The 22,333-nt window shown below is 36.4% G+C and overlaps 5 protein-coding genes across 6 annotated transcripts in view; 3 read left to right on the forward strand and 2 right to left on the reverse strand.

The window, feature by feature from the left end:
- The first annotated feature begins 314 nt into the window (after window positions 1–314).
- LOC124392821 (galanin receptor 2a) lies at window positions 315–3,360 on the forward strand. Its single transcript, XM_046860060.1, has 2 exons — window positions 315–423; window positions 565–3,360. The coding sequence occupies exons 1-2, from the start codon at window positions 421–423 to the stop codon at window positions 1,480–1,482; spliced, it is 921 nt and encodes a 306-aa protein (XP_046716016.1). The 5' UTR covers window positions 315–420; the 3' UTR covers window positions 1,483–3,360.
- Window positions 3,135–8,944, reverse strand: metap2b (methionyl aminopeptidase 2b). Its single transcript, XM_046860059.1, has 11 exons — window positions 8,720–8,944; window positions 7,069–7,167; window positions 6,891–6,941; window positions 6,681–6,783; window positions 6,415–6,576; window positions 6,134–6,315; window positions 5,933–6,027; window positions 5,510–5,606; window positions 5,316–5,419; window positions 4,558–4,673; window positions 3,135–4,124 (listed from the first exon to the last, which is right to left on the reverse strand). Exons 1-11 carry the CDS (start codon window positions 8,868–8,870, stop codon window positions 3,872–3,874), a joined length of 1,413 nt encoding a protein of 470 aa, XP_046716015.1. The 5' UTR covers window positions 8,871–8,944; the 3' UTR covers window positions 3,135–3,871.
- Window positions 8,945–12,883: 3,939 nt separating this feature from the next.
- cib1 (calcium and integrin binding 1 (calmyrin)) lies at window positions 12,884–16,259 on the forward strand. Its single transcript, XM_046859498.1, has 7 exons — window positions 12,884–13,041; window positions 13,318–13,352; window positions 14,162–14,261; window positions 14,783–14,936; window positions 15,602–15,720; window positions 15,810–15,898; window positions 15,993–16,259. Exons 1-7 carry the CDS (start codon window positions 12,991–12,993, stop codon window positions 16,012–16,014), a joined length of 570 nt encoding a protein of 189 aa, XP_046715454.1. The 5' UTR covers window positions 12,884–12,990; the 3' UTR covers window positions 16,015–16,259.
- On the reverse strand, window positions 16,238–20,428 carry LOC124392445 (RCC1 domain-containing protein 1). The gene is made up of 8 exons (XM_046859497.1): window positions 20,131–20,428; window positions 19,845–20,039; window positions 18,174–18,339; window positions 17,591–17,712; window positions 16,986–17,087; window positions 16,705–16,854; window positions 16,566–16,595; window positions 16,238–16,488 (listed from the first exon to the last, which is right to left on the reverse strand). The coding sequence occupies exons 1-8, from the start codon at window positions 20,336–20,338 to the stop codon at window positions 16,331–16,333; spliced, it is 1,131 nt and encodes a 376-aa protein (XP_046715453.1). The 5' UTR covers window positions 20,339–20,428; the 3' UTR covers window positions 16,238–16,330.
- A 223-nt stretch (window positions 20,429–20,651) lies between these two features.
- The window catches only part of LOC124392448 (dynein light chain roadblock-type 2-like), a 7,086-nt gene continuing 5,404 nt past the window's right edge, over window positions 20,652–22,333 (forward strand). The window contains exons 1-3 of one of the 2 annotated variants that reach the window (XM_046859500.1): window positions 20,652–20,672; window positions 21,283–21,358; window positions 21,509–21,584. In XM_046859500.1, coding sequence (XP_046715456.1) covers window positions 21,356–21,358; window positions 21,509–21,584 — 79 coding nt within the window. In that variant the 5' untranslated portion in view covers window positions 20,652–20,672; window positions 21,283–21,355. Of the gene's footprint in view, window positions 20,673–21,282; window positions 21,359–21,508; window positions 21,585–22,333 lie in introns of those variants that run through there. The other variant, XR_006927157.1, reaches the window with a different exon arrangement.

Below are 22,333 nucleotides of genomic sequence, written 5' to 3' on the forward strand. Positions count from 1 at the left end.
TGGAATAAAAAAAACAATTTTCAAATTATGTCTAAACATTTGAAAAAAACAAGCATACAGTATGTATCATCTTAAAGGTTTATGGTGTTCTCTGATTTAATATGTATAAATCTGAAGTCAAATTTATATTCTCTAGTGAAAGCATTTGTGTGACTGGCTTGAATATGTAAAATTGCCCTTGTGGCATAAATCTGTTTCTGCCTCTTTAAATATGCCTAGATCAATTGTGAATTGTGTCTAATTGCCTATACTTCCTGATGGGCAGTCTCATCATTTACAACTGAGATCTGAGGATGATGCCACCAGTTTCACAGCACAACAGCATGTTTTAATTTATTTTAATGGGGTGTTTTTAGCTTAGATATTCAATGGAAAAGGATATTTAGTTAAACACAGGCTTCTGTTTCAAGCTGAACAGCTATGGTGAGTAACTTGAATAAAGAATTTAAATAGTCATGTAAAGGACTTTATATACAAATACAAAAGTGGTCCCATCATGTATTTGTCAAAAAATAAATAAAAAATGTGAAATGTTATTTAAATACTTAAGCTATTGACTTGCAGGTTTTCAGTAATCGCTATGGAGTGATTTTCGCCTGTACCTGTGGTGTGATCCTGGGTGTGGGCTTCTGTGCTAACTTGCTAGTGTTCACTCTCTTCGCCAAACACAACACCCTGCGCAAGAATCGTCTGGACATGTTGATCCTCAGTATGGCTTTGGCTGACTTCCTCACGCTGCTTCTTATCCCGTTCACTATGCACTCAGCTGTCAGTTTCTCTTGGCCTCTAAGTGACACATCTTGTAAGATTTACCAGTTCCTGCTGGCTTTCTCTCTGGCTGCCAGCACTTACTCACTATGTGCTGTCTCAATGGCTCGAGCCATGATCATCACCAACCCTTACCACCCACCCACTACAGACCTTGTTGTGCTGATGCTCATTTTGGCTTGGGCCCTGAGCTTCTTTATCAGCTTGCCATTGCGTATTTTTGCCACTAAAGAGCACCTTGGACCAGGGCTCACCAACTTTACCTTCTGCCTGCCCACCATCCAAGAGCATCACTATCAAGTCATACTTAGCCAGTTTGTTTTGTATTACTTTATACCAATGCTGGTTATTGCTGTCAATTATGTGCGCTTGGCTCGGTTTCTCCACAGCAGCCCAGTGATGTCTATGACCAGTGCACGAAACACACGCCGAGCCTCACTCATGGTGTTCCTGGCAGCTGGGACATTCTCTGTGTGCTGGCTGCCTGGGTATGTCCTTGAGCTGTGTGTGTATTTGGGTCTCTACAGTCATGGCCAAGTTTGGGAGATGTTCTATTTTACCTGTACGGTGCTACAGTATCTACACCCATGTGTCAATCCAGTGCTGTATGTATTGCTGGCTAAGCGTTACCGGGGAATGCAGGGAGTCTGTTTTTTTCAGTGTAACCGCAACAGGGTGCACCCCCAAGTTACAAGTGTGACTGAAAGCTTCTGAACTTTTCCAAGATGTTCCACTATTGAGTCAAACATTGTAACTTTAAAATATATATTCTTAAAACATGAATTGGTAACTGTAGATTTTCTGTTTCCATACTGTGTAAAACAGTACATTTAAGAATCCACATTTAAATATAATTGGCTTTTTTCAGTACCTATACAACTGCTTTGCTCTTTCACTTCATGAACCTGAACTGACCTGAACGCACATGAACATTAAGGAATAGCTAATCTATTAAAAAAAGAAACATTAAATATGGCATATGAAATATGTAAACTTTTAATTAAATGCCAAAATACCCATTCAGCAAATGCAATTAAATTCTAAGGGACTTTTCCCATTAATTAGTTATTTCTTATATTTATCCAATAAGTCATGTAGAATGAAGCAAACCGTGTTATATTAAAATTACAAATGAAATTCTTTATAACATGATTTTTAACATTAAATTGACAGCTTTTGAAGGTTAAAAAGGTGGAAAGCATGTAAACTCCATGGAGATTAATTTGACTGATCTAAAATGGTCAAATTGTAAATTATATACTGTCAGCACTGTGTATTTTTAATAAAAATGTTTAGTAATTGTACTAGCTGGGAATTGTTTGATAAACACGTCTGTGACTGTTTACATCTATTTGCATGGATTTGGATGTAAAAAAAAAAAAAAAGCCATGTGGTTGGAAGTGGAACACAATAGCACCCCCTAGTGAAACACTGTGCCAAGAACATACATTCTCTGAATGCCATCTTCTTTCTGTTCTGGCTGAATTGGAAAACAAAACCATTCTGAACCATCTGAAAAAAATCTTAAAGCTAAAATTCCCAAAGATGCAGAAGTACAAAACTACTGCCAATGTTAAAATAAATAATCATTTCAGTCAAGATATTAATACCAATATGTAACAAATGAACATTTGGTGAATTGGCCCTCAATTAAAGTAATTCTTTAGTCATTTATGTGCACAATAAAGTGCAATAAAGAATAAAATGTTCTGCTTTATTGTGCAGGTCTATCTTAAAGCCACACTTTATCAAAATTTCCATACAATCGTTGAGGTCAATCTGTTTTTATGCACAATTCTCACCTGCCTCTTTCGTAATAAATGGAAAGTGTTATTATTCTGGTGAAAGGTACTTCTTGTATTAGCAGGAGCATGAAATGGCTCATACAAGTGTGACTTTCTCGAATGTTGTCCAACCACGAAAGAATGTGCTAATTTTAAAATTGCCATTGCTAAATTTTAAATCATAATTTTCTTGTATTCTAATATTTTCCGATGCACAACTACCTCACCACTATAACTATATAACAAAGTATTTGGACAGTATATTTATTGCTTTGCTGATATTATAGCTTTTCCTTTTCTGGGAAGGCTGTCCACTAGATTTTAAAGCATGACTGCAGGATATGTGTTGGGGTGCAGGCCGTATTTCAGTTTTGTTTAGGCTACTCGATTTTATTTTTAATCTGCATCACCATTACATATAATTGATTTATTCTGTTAAATCAATTTAAAATCATTTAGAAGGTTCTTAACTATTTTCTAAGTTAATAAACACTAAATATGTGGAATGACCTTAATTATTTTGTTTATTGTATGGCTTGAATTTTCACACCACAGTTTGCTTTAAAAAGCTGAGAAAGTGACTGTAATTTCTTACAAATTTTATTTGTAATTCAAAATAAAACAGCATTGTGCGTTACCCAGAGAGATGCGACTGTTCTCCATATGAAAAAAGCTTAGCCAAAACATTCAAGGCTTTTATAAACAGCCATCTTTTGTTCTAGTCCAAGTGAAGCAAGGATTATTATTTTTTTCCCTAAATGCAAAAAGCATGAATGCATGTGTAAGTTGTATGTACACTGTCTGGTAATTAAACAACTTCAACAATCAAATGTGTGCAGGGTCTTATTACTCTGTCCAAGGTTTGAATAAAGAATGCAATCAAATATGGCTACAAATAAAAGCTGTTGAGGAAACATACATATACATACAGTATATATATTTATATATATCTGTGACCATGATGTTCTCCACACACCCTTTCTAAATACTTTTTTGCATTATGGTTTAATAATACAGTCAACCATAATCTTCCCTGGGCTAACATACTTGTGTTATATGTTAAGAGAAGTCCACCAATTTTTCAAAATTTGACAATTCCTGGTCTTACAACTGCTCAGTAGGTGTGGACAAAAAAGAGCATTGATTGTGTGGCAAATGCAAACAGCTTTCAAAATACCAGCACCAAAGAGCATAATTTCCAAAACAATTTTCCGAGAAAAGTTGAGCTCACAGTCCCGCTACACATTTAGCCCCTAAAGCAACTTGAACACATGAACATGTGTATCAGTGAAATTTTGAGAAATTGGTGAGAACTAGCTTTAGTAATCATCGCCTCTGCTGACCACCTCCTTGCAGGTTGGCTTCAGTAAGATGGTGTGTTCAAACTGAGCCGTGTAACAGCCTTTAGTGTCACAAAGAGGTGGGTATGGGTCGATGATGCCCAGGTCACACAGGTTCTTCAGTGCCATCAGGTATTTAGTTTCGCCCAGTCGGTCAAGCCAGCGGCGACAGAATGCCAACGTGCCGAAGTTCTCATTGACAACATTCAACAAATGCTTGGCCCTTGGAAGTCTGTGAGAGGGAGAAACACAGAACAATGTTGATCACAATGGCAACTGATTATAAAATAGTAGCCCGAATTCACAAAGTGTACAAGTGAAATAAAATTAAAGTGACACGTTGATTATTTCTATTCAATTACCAATACATGCTTACAAACAACACTGATTACAGTTTTAAGTTGCTACTGCCATCTGAATGTCTAAGATGTCGATCGTATATTAAAATTCAGAATGCAGTACTGTTGCCTTGTTGCATAAAATTATTCTAATTCTGTAACATTAAAAACTAATATTTAAAGCAGTGTGTGAGTTTTTATTGTGTTTCTCATAATTGTGTAAGCTGCATTGTTATTTATGGTAAAATACATGTTATTGTTGCATTGCAAGTGTGCTACTTTACTAGAAACTTTTTCTCATATTTTGGAATTGTTTAAAAGACTTGCCTGATTGGCACATGTCCAACTTCAAAGTTTTTCATGTAATGTGAACACTCCATGTCATCATGCACCATGCCTTTTCCGGTGCTTCCAAAAGTCTCGATGGCATACACCTCTCCTTCCTGTAAAACAGATAAATATTGAGAATTAGTCGATATGTAAAAAAAAAAAAAAAAAAATTGTTAAAAAAAAAAAATGTACAGTTCAATGTTTTACAGAGATTTACTGAGTAAAGTTCACTTTGGTTTCATTGCCCGCATGCACATGCACTGTGAAGGAGTGTTCAGAGTGGATTTTAAGCACACCTCAGTTCTAACCAGCTGCTGTTAGCTGATACACAAGTGTAACAGATAATGGGTTTAGACACACCCTCAAAAAGAGGCTTAGCTTTTTATTCTAAGGGTTTAGTCTGGCATTTTGGCTTAATTAATAAAATAGTCAGAGGCCTCAGTGTGAAACACATGACAGTGAAAGCAATATAAATGTCATATTAAAAAAAAAAAAAAAAAAAAAAAAAAGTTAAAATATTAAAGTATGACATAAGGATGCAAAATATTTTATAATCGTTCCTACGCTGTGGAGAGTCACTTTGATGGCAATGTAATAGTAATTACGGTCAGCAATTTCTCAAAATCAATAATCCAGTTCAGTGTTTATTCATTTATATGAAAAGACATTTACCCCAGGTTCCCACTTCATTCAATTTTGTGAGACGGATTGAATTAACCCATGCACTGTACCGATAAAATAACTCCAACACAAACCTCCATTTTGGTTGCTTCTCCACCCTTTACAATAGGCACAGTCTTTCCTGCATGTATTCTGTACTGTCCAATTGAATGGCCATTGAGATTCCGTATTGGCTTGACTATGGGGGTAAAAATATTAGCAAAATATTAATAATCTGTACTCATGCTTAGTTTATCAACAATCAAGTGTACTGAAGCACAAAGAATACCTTGGTATGTTTTCCCATCTAATTCCACTTCATAAGATTCCATGACTTCCTGAATGGATTCTCCAATGTCACAAAGACGGACATCAATTCCTGCACACTAATACACCCAGACACACCCAGACACACCCAGACACACCCAGACACACCCAGACACACCCAGACACACCCAGACACAGACACACCCAGACACACCCAGACACACCCAGACACACCCAGACACACCCAGACACACCCAGACACACACACACACACACACACACACACACACACACACACACACACACACACAGACAACTATACATTAAAATAGACATAAAATAAGATTTAATGTGTATAAGCAAGCTATTTGTTTAAATACAAACTCCATTTAATTATAATCTATATAAAAACAGTAACCATTAATATCCCCTTGAGAAAGTTTACCTTAATTCCAGTATTTGTGGCATCTTTAACGGCTTCCAGCAGTTTATCATACCTTGGGTTAAAAGTGACGGTAAAGGCACAGTCAATTATTCTACCTGCAAGACAAAAGCAACAGATTAGACTTAATGAAAAGAAAAAACAAGAACGAACCAGAACAAAGCAGATATGCTATTCAGTTCTCTTATTTAACAACATACAGACCATTAATGTGCGTGCCGAAGTCGATCTTGCAGACGTCATCGTATTGGAGCACTGTGGAGTCACCAGCGTTTGGTGTATAGTGAGCAGCACAGTGGTTGAGGGAGCAGCCAGTAGGAAATGCAAGGCCAGCATTTAGCCCATTCTCTTTAATTAGCTTTCTAGAGCAGTCCTCCAGCTTCTGGCTATGATGATAAAGAGCAAAGCAATGGGTTATAATCTCAAAAACATGGCTGTCACTAGTTTTTAATAGAAGCTTGCCACTTGTAAAGTGGTGAACTTACCAAATGTCAATCATGGGCAAGCCTGGTTTAATCCAGCTCATGACATAGCTCCTGACCTGCCGATGTGCCTCTGCAGCTTGTCTGAAATCGTTCCATATTTCCTCACTGGCCTGATTCAACACACGCTTTTCTTCATTGCTCATTCTCCATGCAGCATCGCGCCTGATCAGAACACAGGACCATGTTACCATTAACCATTTATGATTTTCGAACATTAGACAACAGAGCACAACTAGAATGAGTGAAGCTTTGTTGTTGATCTTTACCCATCTTGTAAAAGTGGGTATTCACATTCTTGACCCTTAGGGAAAACTCCACTTGGATAAAGTTCGCAGATTGGAATAGATGGAGGGTCTGTTTGAGCCTTGCCTAAAAATAAAAAACGATGTAAATAATTAATTACTGGGCATTTACATTGTTAACTTGAAGCCTTACATACCAAAAGAAAACAAACAAACAAAACATAAGTAACTTACTGCCTTTCTTCTTCTTCTTCTTTTTCTTCTTCTTTCCAGATTCCTCACCATCTTCAAAAAATAAATAAATAAATAAATAAAACACTGGTTTAATAAATATGCAATGTTGGGCAAAAATTCTCAGTAAAAATAACAACAAAACTATCACTAAGCAAGACACCACATAAAAGGTACAGACCATCCTCGCCATCCTCTTCCTTCTCTTGATCATCCAAGACCTGCTGCTCCAACTGTATATTCACTTTATTTATAGCAGCATCTTCTCCATTTGCATTTCCTGTTGATTCATACACAGAAATGTATATAAAAAATAATAATACAGTGACTTTAGTTTAGTGCTTTTTAATAATAGTTGTTATGAGCGAACAGAGAAACCCAGGAATTATTTCTTATGTTTGAAATTGTTACACACACATACACACAGTATATATATATACACACACATTTTTATATATACATATATACATTATATATATATATATATATATATATACATACATACATATACACATACACACACACACATATATACATATATATATATACACATTATATAACACCTGATTAGTGCATTCTGCTTATAAATGCAGCATGCAGCTAACAAATGATGTGTACCAATGATTAGGTTGTATATAATAGTGAAGCCAACATTGGTTTGAAATGCTGAATCATAATGTCAAATCCAATTCAGTCTACAGGCCTGTTTAACATATAGATGCCCGACAACTCGGCATTTACGTGAACATGACGCACCTTTAAAATCCACCACCATCGCACACATTCATTGCCAATGTATTTAGTATTTGTCAGTCTAAAAAAAAGGGATCATCAAACTACCGTACTGGATGCAGACCCAGTAATGTATTTCATATTCTTGAAAGACATGCTTATATTTATATCTATATATATCTATATATATCTATAGATAGATAGATAGATAGATGTACTGTAGCTGACAAGCATATGGGGGAAAAAATATCTGCTGTGGCTCGTGTGCTTATGTAAATTACTACATAAACAAGGCTGATGATTAAATTAAAGATCAGTAGCTACATTGATGGAAACATTAGGCCAGAAAGTGAATAGACCAGATTGTGCATAGTCTTTATCTGATTACCAAACTAATGACATGGCAAAAGTCAAGGGTTAAAATGAACTTTAAACCACTTGATACTGCTCTTATTTATAGCCATGCACAAGAATTAAAGTCGATGCATTCTGAAAATGGCAGATAATAATCTAATCTGAGAATTTTATTTAAAAAAAATGTACAAGCTTGAGTGAATATCCCAAACAAACACCAAACTGGGACTATAACCAGTTTGGAGCAGCAAATAAACAGGACGGAGTGATTACTTTAGGACTGCATGTTACAGCAGTTTGTGTGTATAAGTAATTAAGTAAGTAAGTAAGTACTCGTATTGGGAGTTTCTGTCCCAATTTCTGTTGTACAGTGTATCTTGCTGGTGTACTGGTTTTGGACGCAATCCGGGAACTCGTTGTCCCAGTGTGCGGCCTGTATCAGTTTTTACCGGCTAGCATCTTTTACATTCACTAGCATTAGCTGCTCCAGCTAGCATATTTGACCATTCGAACACATTACAACACTAACTACAGAAACTCGTGAAACTACACTCGAACGACATTTCTGCTTAAATTAAGAGAAACCAGTCAATCAGCTCGATACTGTGAGTCCTCGTAGAGAACTTAATGTTAACGGCGGCTCTGGAAACAGCACGCAGGCAGGACGCCACTTCGAAAGGCCAAGCACTCAGCGTTCACGAGCAGGAGCGCGGCTGCTTATAGCGCTACTGGTTTTATTTCTTTACCTACGATCGCCGCTTTACTCTTCTTTTTCTTCTTCTTTTTCTTCTTCGACGCGTCGTCGTTGTGATCGGCTTCGTCTTTGGGCTCGTGCGCGTCTCCGTTTTGAAGGATATCTGCTCGAGTTCCCTGCTCCGCCAGCTCCTGGTCCGCCATGTTCGCACAGGGGAGAGCCACAGCACAGACACGTGGGTGAAGCGCGGGGCTTCATCAACACACCCGAACCAGGCGAGGCTCAGAGCACACACCTTTCATACACTGACGCAATCATATAACATATCTAATTATATCCTTTCTACTTTTATGCTTATCTCCTCAGGCTTAATCAGAGCACATGTGAATTTCAGCAATTCCCCCCTGATAGATAGATAGATAGATAGATAGATAGATAGATAGATAGATAGATAGATAGATAGATAGATAGATAAATAATTCATTCAAGACCAAAATCCACAAGGTTATGGCCTAAATAAAAAATCAAATGTACCCCTCTTTGAGATTTATTAAACATTCTTGTGCAAGTGTAAGGATCTGAGTGGCCAAATTGTGACATCAAGAATGGTAGAAGGTATCTAGAAAGCAGAAGGTCTTGTGATGCATTTCCCTGGTATGCAGTGGTGAGTACCCTCCAAAAGTGATCCAAGGAAGGACAACCAGTGGTGACAGGGTCATTGGTACTGGAGATAAATAAATGCAAACTAGCCTGCCTGATCTAATTCTACAGAAGAGCTACTAAAGTATAAAACTGCTGAAAATGTAATGCTGGTTATGATAGAAATGTGTCAGAACACAGTTCACCACAGATCACTGCATACGGGGCTGCAAAGACCGGACAGAGTGCTCATGCTGGCCCCTGTCCACCGCTAAAAGCACCTGAAATGTACATGTGTGGAACAGAATTGGACCAAAATCCCCAGATCTCAATCCAGCCCAGCAACTGAGTAGTGATGGACAAATGAGTCAGATCCATGGTGACAACACCTCTTAACCTACAGGACTTACTGCTAATTTCTTGATGCCAGATACCAAAACACAACTTTTGAGGTTTGGTGGAATTGACGGTAATCAGATGTCTTCAGATTGATACATTACTGATATTGAACCACAAACTGAATAGTTCATAATCCTAAAGTCTGTGTATGCATTAGGTATTACACAACTATTTGATCATTCCCAAGCCTAAGGTACAGCAGTAAAATGTTAAAAAAAAAGGTAAAATCAAAAATCCATATTGTGTATGACCTGTGAAGTCATGGCTGGGGACAAACCCATCTAAATAGTTTTACCACTGAGCCAGAATTAGTCTACATCTATTTTAAGCCTTATGCACTCAGCTGCTACTGTAGAATGAGAACGATACTCACTGTTTACCAAAATGCGATCTCAGTTACTTTAACAATGTCATGTTCACTGGTGACAGATGAGTTAGTTTCACACACAATCGCAGTTTGAACAGGGAAAAAAACAAACAAAAAACATCCAATGAAGATGAAGATTTAAAAAAGACCAGGTGAGGAAAATAAGTATTTGAACACCCTGCTATTTTGCAAGTTCTCCCACTTAGAAATCATGGAGGGGTCTGAAATTGTCATCGTAGGTGCATGTCCACTGTGAGAGACATAATCTAAAAAAAATCCAGAAATCACAATGTATGATTTTTTAACTATTTATTTGTATGATACAGCTGCAAATAAGTATTTGAACACCTGAGAAAGTCAATGTTAATATTTGGTACAGTAACCTTTGTTTGCAATTACAGAGGTCAAATGTTTCCTGTAGTTTTTCACCAGGTTTGCACACACTGCAGGAGGGATTTTGGCCCACTCCTCCACACAGATCTTTTCTAGATCAGTCAGGTTTCTGGCCTGTCGCTGAGAAACACGGAGTTTGAGCTCCCTCCAAAGATTCTCTATTGGGTTTAGGTCTGGAGACTGGCTAGGCCACGCCAGAACCTTGATATGCTTCTTACAGAGCCATTCCTTGGTTATCCTGGCTGTGTGCTTCGGGTCATTGTCATGTTGGAAGACCCAGCCTCGACCCATCTTCAATGCTCTAACTGAGGGAAGGAGGTTGTTCCCCAAAATCTCGCAATACATGGCCCCGGTCATCCTCTCCTTAATACAGTGCAGTCGCCATGGCCCATGTGCAGAAAAACACCCCAAAGCATGATGCTACCACCCCCATGCTTCACGGTAGGGATGGTGTACTTGGGATGGTACTCATCATTCTTCTTCCTCCAAACACGTTTAGTGGAATTATGATCCAAAAGTTCTATTTTGGTCTCATCTGACCACATGACTTTCTCCCTTGACTCCTCTGGATCATCCAAATGGTCATTGGCAAACTTAAGACATGCCTGGACATGTGTTGGTTTAAGCAGGGGAACCTTCCGTGCCATGCATGATTTCAAACCATGACGTCTTAGTGTATTACCAACAGTAACCTTGGAAACGGTGGTCCCAGCTCTTTTCAGGTCATTGACCAGCTCCTCCCGTGTAGTTCTGGGCTGATTTCTCACCTTCCTTAGGATCACTGAGACCCCACGAGGTGAGATCTTGCATGGAGCCCCAGTCCGAGGGAGATTGACAGTCATGTTTAGCTTCTTCCATTTTCTAATAATTGCTCCAACAGTGGAATTTTTTTCACCAAGCTGCTTGGCAATTTCCCCGTAGCCCTTTCCAGCCTTGTGGAGGTGTACAATTTTGTCTCTAGTGTCTTTGGACAGCTCTTTGGTCTTGGCCATGTTAGTAGTTGGATTCTTACTGATTGTATGGGGTGGACAGGTGTCTTTATGCAGCTAACAACCTCAAACAGGTGCATCTAATTTAGGATAATAAATGTAGTGGAGGTGGACATTTTAAAGGCAGACTAACAGGTCTTTGAGGGTCAGAATTCTAGCTGATAGACAGGTGTTTAAATACTTATTTGCAGCTGTATCATACAAATAAATAGTTTAAAAATCATATATTGTGATTTCTGGATTTTTTTTTACATTATGTCTCTCACAGTGGACATGTACCTACGATGACAATTTCAGAACCCTCCATGATTTCTAAGTGGGAGAACTTGCAAAATAGCAGGGTGTTCAAATACTTATTTTCCTCACTATATATATATATATATATATATATATATATATATATATATATATATATATATATATATATATATATTTTTTTTTTTTTTTTTTTTGCTATGTTCAATTAGATTAGTTAAAGCTAACAGAAACAGTGTAATAACCAAAATAACTATTTGAGGAGAAAAACATGCAGAATGCACATGTCCAATCCAATGTGTGTTTCCACTTCTGTCAGCCAAGGACAGGACCCTAAGGCTACAATTGGCACAAGATCACTGGTGAAAAACACCAGGAAAGGTTTGAAATAGGCTTTGTGTCTTTGTGTCAGTCTTATTGAGACACACAATAATACACTGATGACCTTCTCTCTTGTAAATGTGCTCTGTCTGAAGCTTTTTGGGCTATATGGGATAAATAATTTTATAGTAGCTTCTTTTATTTAAGAAAACAATACAGTGCATACAATTATTGCTTTTTTATTTAATTTAATTTAATTTTTTGAAATTATTTGTCGAAAAATCAGTAGATTAATAACCTTGGAAATAATCTAAATAAGAATAATAGTCATAATAGTGACGTCACAAAACCAAATATAATACATTTTACATTTCTACATACTATAACAAAGATAATCAGATAATAAACTATATTATAAACCGTCATGTTAATATTAATAACATGTGTTAACATGTTAAAGTAAAAGTGAATAAACATTGGGCTGTAGGAAATCACAGCTATGCTAATTGATAATAACGTATGTATAAATTACTTTTAAAATACTTCCTAATTAACCTTTTTACCAAATCACAGTTTTCTTTTTTTTTATTGGAGTACAAAAATATATTTCAGACTGAGTTAAATGTATTATTGTTTACTATTTATTGTGTATTATTATTTTTCGGTAATTGACAACCTGCTGTGTAATGCTGTTTTGTGTTGCATGAAAAAAACATGCTAATCAATACCTGGAAAAATATATAATGTGTACATGTTGTTAATGAACGTCTTCACATTGACCTGTAATAATAAAATAAAATCATTATTATTATTTTTATTATTATCTGTGAACTTCGGTCTACTATGCAAATACGTTACCAAGGAAACGCACACGTAGGCAGGAAGAGGAAGTGAAGTTCGCCTCGGTGGTAAAGTTTATTAGCCAAAAATTTAAGCTGACAGATTTGTGTTTTTGCAGTTATGGGTACCACAGCCACTAAATTACCTAAGGATCAGTTGTCGGAGTATCAGGTAAATATTATATATTTGTTTAAATAATCGGTATGACAGAAAGCGAGCTGAGTAAATGGTTAGCATGGGAACCTCCGACGCTAGTGTTACACAGTGGTGTCAAGTTGCGCACGCAATTTGTTTTCTTAATACGCTGTTATTTGGTTTATGAAACCGCTTTGTTTCTAATTAAACCGTACAGAGATCATTGTTTTGGATATTATAACTCGCTCAGGGTGATTGCTGTAAAGTGAAAAATGTCAATTTGATATCCTCTAACTCTTGTTTTGTGTTTAGGAGCTCACATTCCTCACGAAACAAGAAATTCTGTTGTAAGTAAAACATTAAATCTGTCCAATGCACTCAAACACTGTCTCATCTAATAACATTACACTGATCTTAATAGACCAGAGAAGCCCAAACTTGAGTTTTTTGACCATACCATATATAAGAGTTGGAAAAAGTGGGGTAAAAAAAGCCATTTGAGAGCTCACTGCCTCTTATTAGAGGTCAATTTATAGCTGTATTATGCATTGAACTCTATTGTACAATACATTGAATTATTTCTTGGATCAAAAATAAAACTTCATTAGTTAGGTAGATTATATAGTCTTATGTCCTATTTATGTATTCATTTTTGAATATTATAAAATCCTTTATGAGAGAAACTATGGCAGTTATAATTTTAATATAATGTGTGGTATACTGCAACATTCATTTTTGCCCAATGGCCCTTAATCAAGTTAGATTTTTGGCCCTTCATAGAAAAGAAAGTTTGGTCACCTTTGTTTTAGACTTAAGAAACCTGTCTGTCTGTCTATCTATCACTTCAGTAATCATGTCATCTAAGGGATTTTTACCTTGCCACAGTCGCCATGGCTGCTCATCAGGGATAAATACACATCGTTCACCTTCATTCTTAAATTCTGTAAAGCCGCTTTGAGACAATATCTGTTGTGAAAAGCGCTATAGAAATACACTTGACTTACATCCTGCATTCAGAAGTCTTCTGAACTTAATGCCCTTTAACTGATAAGAACTGTGGTTTATAGTAATGTTACACAACACAACAGTTCAGCAGCAGCTGATCTCACATACATTACCGACAACAGTGTTTGTGTTTCAACTATTTGTTGTTTAGGGCGCACAAGAGATTCACTGAACTCCTCAACAGAAATGACAGGCAACAAATTAATTCCCGTGTTCCCATGAGTAAAATTTGTACTTTGCCAGAGCTCAAGGTGAGTTAAAAAAAAAAAAAAAAAAAAATATATAAAAATATATATATATATATATATATATATATATATATATATATATATATATATATATATATATATATATATTAGTCTGTTTCAGATGATGTTACACTGGATTTGAGTAATGAGTTGACAGATGATATATGCAGGATTGATGACCACCCAAAGAGTCTGGAAGTTTCATCAGATTATCTCTGATATTATTTATATATATAATATATATATATATATATATATATATGCAAATAAAATAATTTCACTGTGCTGTAATATATATATGACAAGTAAAGGCTATTCTATTACAGTTTGGTTAAATCATTGATCGAGATTAATCTCTTTTTGTCAGATTCTTCAATTTCTGCATGTCAAATGATGTCTGTAATGTAATCAAATTGTTTGTAATCTCCCTTATTTATCCTATAGAATTTAGATAACTTTTTATTTATATTTAAACACACCCACTATTTTTGAATAATACTGTACAATTTTTGCCTCCAATCAAGTCCAATCCCTTTCAAAAAAGAATCTGCCACGTCTTCTCCACGTCAGAGATTAAGGATGGGAGCTTAAGCTTTGAAGACTTCTTGGATCTTTTGAGTGCCTTCAGTGATTCAGCAACACTTGAAATCAAATCACACTATGCATTCCGAATATTTGGTAAGGCTTGGTTTATATTCTAATAGCAAAAGTGCCTTTCAAAATAAAATTTTTAATGCCCTCTTATTGTGATGCTTGTAAACCATGCAGGTCACTAAAGACCAAATGCACCTACTACCCACTTTATTGGGGCACATACAAACAACTATAGCTTACAGGACAAGAGCTTCAGCTACTCTTAACTCAAACATCAGAATGCGGGAAAAGTTAAATTTTATTGACTGATTATAATTTGGGTTGGTGCCAAGAGGCTGGTTTGAGTATTCCTGGAACTGTTGTATTTTAAACACCATTCTACATAAACCCAAGAGTTATTTTTCCCCCCACAAACGTTGTGTGTGAAAATCCCAGAAATTTATCCCAGAAAAAAATACAGGATACAAATTTGTCTGACAAACAACCATTCCAGAGTCAAATTTGAGAATCAGATGAAGCTCTTGATCTGTTTCTCAAAAATTGCACTGTGCTGCTGCTATGGTGTTCCTATTAAAATAACTAGTGGATGCATGATGATTTTTGCTCTTCTTTTGATGCTATGATAATTACAAATAGAGGCCAAATATTGTAGCGATTAGAGCTGAAGTCCATCTAGCTTAACCATACCAATAAAAATGTTTTTGTGAAAAATCGTTTGACTTGCATTTTTTTTTTTTTAATGATGCCAGATTTTGATGATGATGGGACACTCGATTATGGAGATCTTGAGAAGTTGGTGAACTGTCTGACTGGGGAGTCAGCAGACACAAAACTCACTTCTGAAGAAATGAATCAGCTCATAAACAATGTAAATATGCTACACACACTTCAACCTTGATCATTGTTTTAATTAGAAATCGGTCTGCTCTTATAACAAGCACAAATCGTTATTTACAGATCCTTGAGGAATCAGACATCGATAAAGATGGAACTGTAAACCTCTCTGAATTTCAACATGTTATCTCCAGGTCTCCAGATTTTGTCAGGTATGAAACTTAGTTTAACATTATTCAGTTATTTACCTCCAGGTACCCTCGTGTATGCTGTTCCATTTATTAACAAAAGATTTTTACTTTTCAGTTCATTCAAGATTGTGCTGTGAAGATTATGGAGAACCAAAGACATTTTTTTAAAGTCCAGCTTGTTTTCAACACGCGTGCACTTTGCCCTTTACCCAACAGAACCTATATAACATGAACTGTGGTAACTGTTTTTCCATAACTGCCTTTGTAATTGCAAAAAATAATTCTAATTATCTATAATTAACTATTATTTCTTACTAGTTTGTACACTTGTGTTGGAGATGTATTTGTATATTTGATAAATGCTTGTAATTTTTTTCCTTTATTTCTTGTGTCACTAAATGTATAACAAAAGTGAAAAGACCTTAGGCAGAGATACAGTACGGTATGTGTGAATCATGATGGAACATGATCCCTTGGAACTGCTGACACAAAAGTGTTCCATAATCCACACACAACATCTTCCACACGCATTCTTCCACTGGAAAAAAACGTCACCATTTGGGGTTCATCTGAACTGCATCTTGAACCATGACCCAACTGGCCATAGTGACCTGTTTTAGGAGTAAAAACAGGAGCTGATCAAATCGGTTATTTATCACTGTATAAACCTGAAAGTTAAATGTCTTACCCCATCCCCAGGTGTAGAGATCACCAATTCCTAAAAAAAACAAAAACAAAAAAAAACAACCAAAAACCTTTAAATAATTCTTACATCATCCGAGTTAATTTACTATAGACAACAGGAAATGGAAGCTTGGGAATCTTACCTGTAATGGCTGCTGTATGACGAGATCCGCAGCTGACCTTGTTAATTTCAGATGCTTCAGATACGTCTACCAGCGCAGGGAATGCTTGAATTGAGATAAACACATCACTGTTGCTCTCGTCCATTTTGCTCCCCTCCAGTTTGTCTTTTTCTATTCAGAACCATCAGAAAGAAAAGCATGAAGGCTGATAGATAGATAGATAGATAGATAGATAGATAGATAGATAGATAGATAGATAGATAGATAGTGTTTGTGAAAGGAGTGGTTTAATGCATACTCACCAATCCTTTGTTTTTCTCTCTGACGTGCCTCTCTGAGTCCTTTCGATGGTAGGCCAAGTTGGCCGCTCTCATTCCAGCCCCATACATACAGATCTCCTCCAGCTATGCATGTTAACACATCTGGTTACTCTACCTAACTTTACATATTGCTTTATTGAAGTTTACACCTATTTACAACAAAATTCATCAATCTTGATAGTTTGCAATTTGCTTAAACACAATAAGAAATCAGCATATGACAAAATAATTGGCAGAGGGGGTGTGCATGGCTACATAATGCATGTTGAGAATATCACAGCAACAGACCAGCACCAAGTCATTTAGCTTTAGAGAAATAATTCAAGATTTGCACATAACACATATGACGGACAGAAATGCTGACTCCTCTGACCAGAATACAAAAAAAATAAATTCCATTTGTTACAAACAGAATTTTAAGCTCCTTTAATTTCGAATTAATTATTAAAAAGGCATCCCCCAAAGGTATGTGTTACAATTCTGATATCGTTATATATCAATGAAAATATTCAAATACTGTCAGTCCTCATCAAACACTATGAATAGTTATGAGGATTCTGCACTTCAGGAATTAGTGTTATTCTTACCACTGATGCATGCCGAGTGCCAGCCTCCTGCAGCCACGGATTTCATTGGGACTCCCCACAGAGCCTCTATTGCTCTCGGCTCATCCCCTGAAACCAGAGTGCCATGACCCAGCTGACCATGACTGCCAAAGCAACAAAACAAGGCATGGCAAATTTATTGTCATCTCATACATTCAATAGTGGGCTTTAAGGGGCACGATGCCAGAAATGGCAAGAATACAGAGGCTCGAAATGGGAAATGTTACACGCAGCATCTAAAAACAGCCCTTTTCTCACTAGCCTCTTTTTTTCTAATTCCCAAATACAAGAAAATACAGTTTGTCATTTTAACTAGGAACAGCAAAGCACAAACTCCAAACATATGGACTGCAACCATAAACGTTTCTACTTGCAAGTGTCCCCTTATTCATCTTTATACAGAAAATGATTATATGTGATCACAACATACTGAAGTAAGCAAATTTCACAAAAATAATCAACATTTTCTGACAATACTTGAGTTGTAGTATTAATTACACGATATACATAAAATACATACATAAAATAATAATGTGTTTTTATTTGTCAGGATATTGGCACTCACCCTCCATGCCCCCAGGTGTACACAGTACCAGAGGCTGTGGATAGAACAGCATGCTCAGTCCCCAGTGCCAGGCTCATTGCCTGCAGATGGGGTGAAAGAGGCTGGAAAAATGGGAGCTTCGAGGCTATATATCCCCCTGGCACCAAGGGTAATGGTGGAGCATTCCCTTTTTAATGAAATGAATACCACAGTTAGATAGTGTGTCTGAAAATACTAACACATACAATGCAGTATTCATAGAATGTTTTACTATTTAAAGCAGTTACTACATTTTTCACTGCCATAACCTTAAAACTATTTACTTGTATTTTTTAACAATGTCCACACGTCTCTGCACTGCTATAGCCTTTATATTTATTTACTGTACATATGTTTACATATATATTACATGCTGTACATTTACTACATATTTATATGCACTTGTCTATGTGCATAATTGCTAATTTTTGCACTTCTGGTAGATGGTAAACTGCATTGCGCATTGCACATCCATCCATCTGGAATATTGTGATGCATTACACGAAGGTCTTTAATGACTGATTTGATTTATTTATTTATTTATTTATCTATCCACATCATTCTGAAGCAGTAGTACTAACTGACAGATAATACTTTCACTCTGTGACAACTGTTAGAGTCTATTTTACAACTAAAGTCATATTTAGGGCCTTTCTGTTCCTGGGACAGACCCCAGATCCACCACAACCCTGAATAATATGAAATGACTGAAGATAATGAATAAATGCTTCATACCACTGAATTTTGAAGTGGGGTCTATAAAGCAATAGCAGCGAGTCTGTGATTTACAAAGATTATTAGTAGGTTGGAAATCACAACCTACTCTTTCTTTGCCTCCACTGATGTAAATGCTGAAAAATATGCATATCATATGAATAAACTGCATATTCTATTTTCTTATCCTAGCCATATTGAAGACAAACCAAATAAACTTGTACTTATTGCATCCTGTTGGTGAATCCGCTAGAATAAACAGCTGCATTGCTTCAGTAGATTTCCAGAATATTATTGTACATGTGTGAATTTTTCACCCTGATCACACTGTACAGTGTCTTTATTGTATATGTAACAAAAAGGACACTTCATAACTCCATGTTTCTCTCTCCCATCACTCCTCTATTCTCCTTCTCTCTCTCAAGTTAAACATGCTCCTGAGGTACCAGTGATCCTGCCCATTTCTTCTTTTTACATCTGCATCCTGATGCTCGACCTTTGGAGTTCTCATTAATTGAAAATCACTGTGTAGCTGAGGATGGATCTACAGGAACAGCCTAAAGATCTATGAAGCTACTGAGCAACTCAAAAACTATGAAGATGGATTTGGACTGTAATGAATATCACCAGTCTGTTACAGTGGCTGTGCATTTTACAATGTAGCCTTCAGTGGTGTCCTACCTGAATCAATTCACCTCTTAATACCATCATTATGATGCCCTGGCTATAGAACCAAGCAATATTATAGAGAAACTCGAAATAAACTTGAACTGAGGTGCACTGCTACTTGAAGCAGAACAACCCAGAGAAAAGCTATGAAATGAAGCGAATGAACTACTGGGAATGATGTAAAACATATTCATGGACAAAAATAGATTCTAATCTGTGTCTAGTCTGTGTTTCTGAAAGAAAGCCTTGTTGCCCTGGTAATCAAATTACCAGTGTTCCCAGTGCGGGTTATTTCTGAACTCCAAACCAGCTCTCTTGTGTTTGTGTGTAACTTCCAGCACTGCACAGTGTGAGCAAAGCTGAGGGTTAAACATCTCTCAGTCAGAACCGCATCCTCACATCCTTCACTTTCTGACACCAACACACCGCCCTCTGCTCCGTGTACACACACACACCGGCGCTCACCTGCAGGGAAAACACGTGGACAACGTGGAGCTCGTGAGGGAAACGTGGCAACAGATTGGTGTAAAGGAAAAACAAAAAGCCGAGTTCTCACCGGTGTTATGGAGGACTGCAACTCTACTCCAACCTGCAACAACCTTTCGTGATTCAGTCTTTTGTTCTGGGCTCAAATCTGATCTGCTGAAAGTCTCAGCACAAACACACAGAGAGTCGAGCTTCACCGGACTGAGCAGTCTAATGGCATCTTTACTCTGCGGCTCGATCTGTCCAAAACCATTAAAACCAAAACCAAACCAGTGCATTGATGTTCATCCACCACCAGACACAAACAACGTGTCTGTCACTCAGATCATATTCTACACCGGGAATTATAGGGGTAGTGTGAGATAAGAGACAGTGTTTTCATATTTTCAAAGTAAAAGCCAAACCTTTATTATTTGATAAAACAACAAAAGTTACACCCAGGGCCGTTTCTAGCCTTTTTTTTTAGCACCATAGGCAAGATTCCAATTTCCCCCTCATGGCTTCGCTCTCACACCACAATCCTCCATAAGCACACCATATAAATCATTCACACACTTCCATAAAAAGGTTAAACACTTAATAATCATTGCAAAATTGCCTGAACTCAAGTGTGTAAGCATATAATATATATTAGACTTCCGCAGAAAACCCTTAGCCTAGAAACGGTGCTGGTTACATTGATTCTTTTATTAATTCATTAATTTATTTGTTATTTCCTTCATATTCAGTAAATGCATATATTCTGGTCAAAGTCTGGACCACAGTAACTCTAAAAGCACTGAACCAGTCTACTGAACTAGTCTATATTCACACATTAATCCAGCTGTCTGATTAATAGACTGTCAGTCTCCTCCTCCATTGTTTAATAGTCACACCTTACTCATAACCCAGAAAGAAAGAAAGGAAACGCAAACTCATGATTGACCTGCTGCACCAATGTGCCATTAACAATATCATATTTGTTCGAAAATGTATAATAAAAACGTTTCCACAAAATAATGAAGTAAAAAAAAGAAAACTAAGTTTCTATTTATAAAAAAAAAATGCATTAGTGGTATGAATAAACAACAGAGAGAATATCGCTTTATTGTATTAATCATATAATTTTATTTCTAAAATAATAGAAATTATATATAACTGTTATGATCCATATAAGAAAATGATAGATTCGGCTTTTATTCTATACTTATTTTTCCGGCTTCCTACTTCCGTCTCCACGTAGCAACCAAACAACAACACAACACAGAGCGGTATTACCTCACGTGGAAAAGACAGCAGACGGCAGACGAGGAATCATGGTAATGTGTCTGATATTTAACACAGTTATAGATATGAGCTTTAATATTGAAAGCGTTTTTACAGTCTTTAGGAGATGATGAGGGTGTAGATCTGATGTTCTCCAATAAATCACCAGGTGACTTTTGCTTTTCTCTCCTGCTGTATTTCAGGCTGAAGTGGAGGAAACACTGAAGAGGATTCAGGCACACAAAGGGGTCATGGGGACAATAGTTGTAAATGCTGAAGGTATTTTCATTTACCTTTATTTATTTACCAAATTAACTGCACCATAAACTCTATAGAGTCTCTCATCACACATGTAATACATGATTATACTGAGAGATTAGGCCTTTTATTTATTACAGTTGTAAATGAAAAAAATACTACATTTGCTTATTTATCAGATCCATAGAGCTTTTGACCAACAGAACTTAATGATACACAGATGTAATGACTTTTCAAATGATTTACATGAGAAACTGACTTTTCCATTAACTAAACACAATAAAGTGCATATTGGCATTATATATATATTATATGATTCTCAACATAATGCAGATTAATTTAACGATCGCAGTCATTCACTGTTCAACTATTTAAACTGGTTCATCATTCATCCAATGTTAAATTGTACATTTAATTCTTTTTTCTTTTGCATTTAAACTGTAATTAATTAAAGACAATCTTCCCTATTTATATATATTATATTCACTATTAAATTCATTACATCACCTGACCTGAATACAGTGGTGGACAGTAACAAAGTAAATGTAATTTGTTACTGCACTTTACATACTTAGATAATGTACTGTATCTACGTTTTTCTATTTGGGGAGATGTTACTTTAACTTCACTACATTTCAAAGTCAAATATTGTACTTTTAACTCAACTACATTTTGTGAAATTAGTTGTTTCTTTTATTTAATAATGAATAAATACGTAACTGGTCAAGCACGGAGCGAGACACCAATCTGGGAAGAGCTTGCGCTCTGTT

The sequence above is a fragment of the Silurus meridionalis genome, chromosome 10 (assembly GCF_014805685.1).
Source record: "Silurus meridionalis isolate SWU-2019-XX chromosome 10, ASM1480568v1, whole genome shotgun sequence".
Taxonomy (NCBI): domain Eukaryota; kingdom Metazoa; phylum Chordata; class Actinopteri; order Siluriformes; family Siluridae; genus Silurus; species Silurus meridionalis.